The sequence below is a fragment of the Neopelma chrysocephalum genome, unplaced genomic scaffold (genome assembly GCF_003984885.1).
Source record: "Neopelma chrysocephalum unplaced genomic scaffold, ASM398488v2 Primary Assembly neopelma1_132, whole genome shotgun sequence".
Lineage (NCBI taxonomy): Eukaryota > Metazoa > Chordata > Aves > Passeriformes > Pipridae > Neopelma > Neopelma chrysocephalum.
In genome coordinates this window covers 1787740-1795809 of record NW_020897794.1, presented here as the reverse complement: position 1 = coordinate 1795809, position 8070 = coordinate 1787740, and the positions used below count along the sequence as shown (strand labels likewise).

Here is an 8070-nt window from a genome sequence, read left to right as displayed (position 1 = left end):
TTGGACTTGATGATCTCAGAGGTCTTTTCCAGCCTCAGTGATTCTGATATGCTTTCAAGAAAGAAGCCCTTCATTCTGTGGGTTATGGTTTAGGCTCCCTGTCTGTAGTTCATGAGGTAAGGTGGCTTTCAGTTAAGAAAGTTTTCATAAAAACCGAAAGTCAGTAGGAATGTTCCATTCTTCCTTTAATTAAGAGGCATTAAATTAAATCAAATATTCCCTCCTCCTGCTGGTTTTTCTCTGCAGCATTTGAAATCTGTGCAGGATCAGAGCCCTGCCAAAGCAGTGGCTGCAGGTCCCAGTGCTGTGGGTGGGAAATCCCCAGGATAAGGGGGTGTGTTGTGAGGTGTGTCCCGTGCTGTGCTCCCAGGGATGTCCCTGGGCTGGGCACGAGGGGCAGCTCTTCCCACAGCTGCTGTGATGAGGCACAATCCCACAGGGCTCTGGAGCCCAAGGTGTGCTGTTCTATCCTGCACTGCACATACAGCTGGAGCAGCTTTGCTGGGATTGCTCTCACACAGTGTGCAGTGTGTGTCAGAAGTGCTGCTCTGCACACAGCTGGTGCCCAAAGGGCAGAGAAGGGAAGGGCTCAGTGCACCCCGTGCTACCTGAGTGCAGGAAGGAGCCTCCAAAGCATCCCAGTGATTCCACAGCCCTTCCTCGTTTGACTCGGAGTTTGTGTTCACAGGATGGGTAAATACACGTCAGGTCACAGCCCCAGCTTCCAGTGAACCTCCTGAAAAGGTTTGGGTTTTAGAGCAACCCATATTAAAACTCTTCAGAATTCCATGTTCTCGGGAAGGCTGAGCTGGGAGGTTCTTATCCTGGATGGTGCCTCTTTAGCAGGTGTGTTCATGGAGGGGAGGAAGGTGCCTGAGGGATTTGTGTCTGGTTCTGACGGTGCTGATGCTGAGCAGGGAGTGGTGCTGTGGGGATTTTCTGTCACCAGTACATGTGTGTGTTCTGGTCTGCTGAAGAAGTCCCAAGAAATTGTTTGGAAGGATGAACCTAAGTGGATTTTGGGGCTGTTAAGGACAGCACTAGGGATTTTTTCCTGGGTGTTACGTTTGTTGCTCTCTCCAGAGTCGGAATCAAAGGCCCAAGGCTCAGAGGCATTCGGACACCTCAAGCTGCTTAGTGAAAATGAGGAGAGAATTTCCTTCCCTGACATGAGTCCCCTGGGATGTGTCTCCCACCTTCCCCTCTCCAAGGGGATTTTCATGAGGTTGGGGTAATGGGGACAGCGAGAGGGCTCAGTGTGCTGCCACCACGGGTTGGATCTTGGGATGCTGAATGGCAGGATACCTGTGCTGGTGGGTGCTGCCTGTTCCCTGGATACCTGTGCTGGTGGGTGCTGCCTGTCCTTGGGATACCTGTGCTGGTGGGTGCTGCCTGTTCCCGGGATACCTGTGCTGGTGGGTGCTGCCTGTCCCTGGGTTTGGCAGGACAGTGATTTCAGCAGTGTCATTCCAGATCCTGCAGCACACAAGGGTTATCTGTCAGTTCTGTCAGTTATCTGAGTTCTTAATGTTCTTCCAAAGTTGTGTCTTGCACAAAAAAGTTGAAATAGTAACTTTGTTTGAAGTGAGAAAGCACTTAGGCTTGCTCCGTAACTTCTGAAAATAAAAACATTAAATACAGATTTTTTACTAAATAGAGATGATTTAACTTTGTGCTCATTTTTTACGAGTTTTAAAGCAGAATCCCTGGCTCAGTGTAGCCCTTCCCAAGAGCTGAGTGCACATCTCATGGACACTCAGGCCTGGGAGTGGTGGTGGTTTCAAACCAATGTCCACGGGCATTTAGCAAGAGGTTGGACCTTCCTGCAGACTTGAGGATACCTGAAACAGGTGCTCATCACTTCACAGACAGGAAAACCACCCCTTTTTCTTAATAATTAGCATCTCTAACCAAGGGAGGATTCCTTAACGGAACATTTTTGGGTGACAGTGCATCAGTCTCTAAATTGAGGCCACTCCAGTGCTGTGACAGGTGAGCCATCAGGTACCACAGTGTTGGCACTTCTCTGCAGCTTTGCATTTCTCTAGTGGCACTTACTGAAGTCTTTCAAAGTCAGATTTATAATTTGCCTCTAAAGAATGCCCAGTAAATCTATTTTTTCCTTTTTCCCCTCTCAAAGATTTAAAATTTGGTGGCTGGGAAGGCTCCAGATTTCACCTCTTTTGTGTTTGTCCACTGCATGACATAAGGCCAGTTTTAGATGGAAATGCTGTTGTTGCCTGAGCCCTTTTTGGCAGGGTGAGGAGTGGTCAGGCTGGCTCAGGGAGGGGTAGGGTCTGTGGAACCCAGCTCAGTGGGGTTGTACTGCCCCAGGGCAGTCCCAGCTCTTTGGCTGCTGCTCCCTATTTCAGAGGGAAAAGAGCTGGAGCAGTGACTGTCCCCTTGCTGACCTGGGCTGAGCTCAGAACGGGATGTGTTCAGGGTTTGAAGCCCCAGTTATATTTAGGCTCTGTGCTTTAAATTCTGTTTCTAATTCAAATAGCTCTACAGGAAACTATTTGTCAGTATTTCTTTTTTCGAAAATAAAATCAAAGGCAATGAAAGTAAAATTTCAACTTTTTTCCCCCCAGTGTTTAGATTACTGGGTATTTCTAGAGGAGTGAAGTAGTTTCTCTTTGGTCACTCAGTGCTGGCACTGCCTTCTGTGAGGGGAAATAAAATGCTTCAGCGTCAGAGTGCACAAAGGAAATAGCTGAGAAATAAAAAACCCAAAATAACAGTGCTAATATTTCCTTTTTATATAGTTTCCTATTTTAAAAGATAGTATAAAAAGCAGTGTTACTTCTAGATGACCTTGTTGTAGTGGCTGTTGTGGCAGGAAGCTCCAGAAGTGTGTAATGTGATTTTTTTTCTCTGGCATGGGAGCACACAGAACTAGATCTATGACACAATTTCTTTGAGAGGCTCTTCTGAAGTGTTTTAGCACTCAGTGCTGTTGAGCTTTGCTGCTGCTGTCAGCACAGAGACTTGAAAATTCAAATAAAAAGTACTAGTAATGGTGAAATTTCAAATTAAATATATCTATCATCCACCAATGACTTCCAGAAATGTGTTGTAAAATAACATCTAACGGTGAAAACAAAGCTTGAGTCATAAGTGGTGTTTATTCTGCTTTTCCGGGGTTAAAATGAGCACATGGAAGTGCCTTGTGCTGCTGTAAATCCTCACTATGGGAATGCTCAGGGAATCACAGATTCCAATGGAAATTACCTGGATTGCCCTGTGGTGCTGTAGGAGGGTGTGCAGGTGAGGGTGTCAGACCCTCTCCTGGAGGAACAGCCCTCAGGGTGTTCCTGGAGCCCTGGAGGTGTCCAGAGCCTGCATTCCTCAGGGAGCTGCCAGTGCTCCAGGGGGCTTTGGGCTCACCTGACCTGCCCCTTCCCACCTTCTTGGGCTGAACAGTCACTCTGAGGAAAGCCAGCCAACCTCCAGAGTGACCCTAGTCCCTGCTACCAAAAGAGCTGAACTTAAACCCAACCCAAAGCTCGGCTTGTGCAGAGAGGAATCCCCCCAGGCATCAGTGTGGTGGAGGCCCATTTCCCAGCCCCAGGAGATGCCCTCAGAACTGTTGAGCAGAAGTGTTCCAAGCTGGGTTCTTTGACTCATCTTGCATCCCAAACACGGGCATTTCAGCCTCTCCCATCACAGCCAGGGGTGTCAGGGGTTGCAGAGGTGTTGGGGGCTGCTGGTGGCAGTGGGGAGGGTGCCCTCCCCAGAGCCCCCAGCCTGGGAAGTGGCTCTTTAAGCTGTAAAGCTGATTGTAATTCCTTGGAATCCTTCTTTTACCCTCTCTTAAGTTCTCTCTCTCTGGTAATCTTCCCAGTGCACAAATACTGCACCGTGGCATTTCCCCTGAGCTGTCGGTGTCACTCAGAATACAGGTTTAGCCACAGTTCTAGCCAAAATTGGTTAAAACTTTTAGTAGCAATTCAAGTTTCTGTGAATAGGGAATTCCAAGGTCACACTTTAGAACACAAATGGCACAAACGCTGCTGCATTTGTTTGCTTTCAAACACTGTCAATCCTCAGTGAGCTGTTCTTCAGAAGTCGCCTCTCTGATGTTCTCAGGGCACTGGAGTGGGCAGGGGCAGTGGGTGGGGGCCTGGGAAGTGACCCCTGAAGAATTTGGGTACGGCAGGAAAAAAAGTGCCCAGTGTTCACACAGCAAGAGGAACATCTGGGGCTTGTGCAGTCGCTCTGAATCTTCTCCTGCCTGGAAAAGGTGCATTCCAGGTCTGGTGTGTCCTCCTGGGTGTTGGGCAGGGACAGGTGACGTGGGGCTCACGGGTGCTTGAAGTGTGTTGGAAGCTGAGATTCATCTCCTGGGAGTGTTTGTGGGGGACCCCTGAGTCACCCACGTCCTTGGGGGCTGCAGGGTCACTGCTGGTTCCTCCTGGGCCTGGGTGGTGCCTCTGGGCCAGTTCTGTGCCACTGCTGCTGCCTCCCAGCCTGCTCTGGGACCTCCTGGCGTTTTACCTCCTCTCAGGCCCCAAAAGGCTTTTTTTCTTTTTTTCTTACACATATTAGCCTTGGAGATTTTTGTTTTATAATGAGCTAATTTTTGAAATAAACAATCTTTTCTTAGAATTCTGTCTTACATTTTTCTGTTCTTTTTGATTGCTTTGACATTCAGTTTGCAGAAAATTTATCACAAAATAGAGGTTTACTTTCAATTCAGAGAAAGGAACAGGTGAACTTCAGCATTTTGTTTTATAGATAACTAATGGAAAGATGAATGTAGAGAAAATAAAATAACATGTTTGCAGTTGTCTCTTGTAGAATGTTTTTCAGGATTGTTTCTGGTGTGTCACTAATTTTTAACTCATCTTTAAAGCTCTGAAAAAGCTTATAACAGTTTTCTCTTGTAGCTTCCAATCAAGGTTTGCCAGCAGAATACCCACACCAAAGTCAGTACGGAGCACAACAAGGAATGTCTCATCAACATTTCCAAGTACAAGTTTTCCCTGGTCATCAGTGGTCTCACTACTATCTTAAAAAATGTTAATAACATGGTAAGTTTTCTAATTTTGCATTGTTTGGTGATTTTATTTAAGTGGTTGCTATTTATTTGTGTTGTACAATCTGCAGAGAATTACTTGAAATTTAGTCAAACCCTTGCTTGCCTTGTACACTTAATTTTTTCTGTTCTGAAGTTCTTCAGCAGCATCTCTTGGAGCCACAGAAGGGCAGTGGGAGCTGGGGCAGGGAAATCCAAAGGCAGGGGGTGGTTAAGGGGAATCCTCTGTTAGTGTGGGGTCTGCAGCTGGGCAGGTGTGAGGATGGAGCTCTGGGGTACAGAAAGGTACCTGACACTGCCCTGGGTATTGGAGCAGAGGCCCTGCTGCCTGGGGGGAGGAGGTTTGCCATGGGAAGGTGCTTCAGGTGTCCAGGGAAGCAGCACAAGGAGTGTCTGAAGGGCAGGAGTGCAGCAGGGCAAAGGAGCTGCTGACAAAGATCCAGTTGGATGTTTTGTTTTTTCAATGGAAAGCCTGGGTTTGGATTTGTCATGAGAAAAGTTCACTGAGTTTTGGAGCCACGTGATCTGTGATCGTGTGGACTCTCCCCTGACAGGTAACACAACTGGCCAGGCTCTGGCAGTGCTTCTTTTTATGGTTTTTATAGCTTATGTAGCCACTTTGCTACTTTACTTTAGTGCATTGCAAGTCAAATTTCTGTGTCTCAGATGAATCCATATCCTTTCTACTTCTAGAGAATATTTGGAGAAACTGCTGAAAAGAATTTGTATCTATCTCAGCTGATTATCTTGGATACACTGGAAAAATGTCTGGCAGGGGTGAGTAGGCTTGCATAAGCAATTGCTAAGTTGGAATCAAATGGGTTGGAGAGTACAAGTCAAATGCTTGTGTGTCTGTTGTTACTGGTACTAAAGTTAAAACTGATTGGATCTATAGCAAAGCAGGATTAATGCCAGTTAAAAAATAATAAAACTTCCTATAAATACATGTAGTTGAGATAATTGATACATTAAAGATTTGGAGGGTGCTTTTTTTTGCCTAGAATTGGTGACATCTTTTCTGCTAAATAGATTCTAGTAAACTTTTGATATTGCTGGTTCCACTACTCAACAAATTTGTAGAGTTCTAAGTAATGGTTTTTCATTTAATAACTTGATAAAAGGAATTGTAGGCAACTGGGCAACTCTCCTCAGTCATGTATGAACTGGAGTAAGGGGAGACACAAACCCCAGCCAAGGATTAGAGGTGGTTATGAAGCTTCACTAGATTTTTGTAGGCTTTGAATGCTCATGGCATGTCCTGCTCAGCATTTCCTGAACAGATACATCGAAACATTTTCATCCATTTAAACAGTAAAAGTATTGTGATAGTAAATCATGGTCAAAGTACCAGATAATTCAGTACAAGTATTTGTTTCGTGCTGCTGAGTTCTCTGCAGACAGTGCTGAGTTTTCTTTGCATTTCTTGAACCTTTCATTTGTTGAAGTCATTTTCCACGTGCAGCAGAACCTTTGCTGGCAGTGCTGTGCAATGACTTCTGCAGGTGTTTCCTAGATTGCATTGTTGGCCCTGCCCAAGCCCTGCAGCCAGAGCTGTGAGAGGCACTTTGCTGGTCCCTGTGGGTGACAGTGGTGCTGGGCTGTGCTGTGCTGGGGCTGCAGGGCCAGACTGCTCTGGGAGCAGCACTTGCAGTGCTGTGTTCCTCCAGCAAGAAGGGATTTGCTTTTTAAAGCTGTATTCCTGGAGGAATGTGCTGGAATCATCTGAGCTCTTTGCTGTTTCCCTGCACCAGTTTTTGAAGGTTCTTTCTGTGTAAGGCAATGACCTTACTATGGTTAGACCTGTCAAGTGACACATCTTACAATACTAAACCAGTCTGAATAGTTGTAGATTCTTCTAAAATCACAAAAGATCCAGGTAAATACATTTTCCAGAATAATTTCCAGCTGTGGTAAACACCTCTTTTGGCACTTTTTATCTTTGATGCAGTGAGTCAAAGAAACCCGTTTTAACTTCAGAAATTAATTATTTTAAAATATTTCTTCTATTTGTATTGTTTGAAACATTAGTGGTTTTCCTGATAGTTGATGGTATTTAAACAGGCTGAATTTGTGCTGAATATTTCTTGCTCTGTCAGTTCAAGTGAGAGCAGTTTGAGGCAGAATATGTTAAATAAGAGTGAGCCAAAGGTCTGTACAAAGCGTGTTGTGTTCTGTGGTATCTTCAGATGTGTTTCTTGCTCAATGTTTCATCAAGTTCTCATGGCAACAGGACTCAGGTCAACTAAGTGGGAGTCTCTGAAACTTCCCAATTCCCTATGGAAAATTCATTGGTAAAATTTTAGAAAGCTTTAATGCTGACCCTTCTGTTAAAACTTGCTCTTAGTAGAGCAAAGTTTCACTTTGAATTCTTTTGTGAATAGTTTCCTTATGTCTCACACTGTGCACATTGGCAAAAATTAGATTTTTTTCTTTTGCAGGGAAGTTAAGCCATTTTTGACTCATATAGAGAAACCCCCGGCAAGAACCAGGGAGAAACACCTCCTTTTTGGTTCAGTTTTTAGTATAAAATACTCGCTGTCAAAATGTAGTGACCAAGATCTTACCCAAAAGAGATGTGAGGGTGAGTCTCTGCCCTTTAGCCTTCATGCTCTGCTGATCCTTGACCCAGAGCAGCTTCCAGGGTGCCTTCCTCAGAACAAAGAGTGGGTTACTTCAAAAACCACAGTAGTGACATTTTTTCTGCTAAATAGATTCTAGTAAACTTCTGATATTGGCGGTTCTGCCACTCAACAAATTTGTAGAGTTCTAAGTAATGGTTTTTCATTTAATAACTTGATAAAAGGAATTGCAGACAACTGGGCAACTCTCCTCAGTCATGTATGAACTGGAGTAAGGGGAGACACAAACCCCAGCCAAGGATTAGAGGTGGTTATGAAGCTTGACTGGATTTTTGTAGGCTTTGAAGGCTTCATACTCGGTGCTGTTGATCAGTCTCGTGTCCTCCCTCTTTGGAGCCTTAGCTGGGAGTGTGGGGTGGTTTGGCTGCCCTGGGATGTTGCTGAGAGTGTGGG

At 45.3% G+C, this 8070-nt stretch overlaps 1 protein-coding gene across 2 annotated transcripts in view; it reads left to right on the top strand.

Annotated features, from left to right (window-relative positions):
* The first annotated feature begins 1190 nt into the window (after positions 1-1190).
* Positions 1191-8070, top strand: part of NF1 (neurofibromin 1) — a 75853-nt gene continuing 68973 nt past the window's right edge. For both annotated transcript variants that reach the window (XM_027698804.1, XM_027698803.1), the window contains exons 1-3: positions 1191-1347; positions 4890-5033; positions 5732-5815. In XM_027698804.1, the coding sequence (XP_027554605.1) occupies positions 1294-1347; positions 4890-5033; positions 5732-5815 (282 nt within the window). In that variant the 5' untranslated portion in view covers positions 1191-1293. The remainder of the gene's footprint in view (positions 1348-4889; positions 5034-5731; positions 5816-8070) is intronic.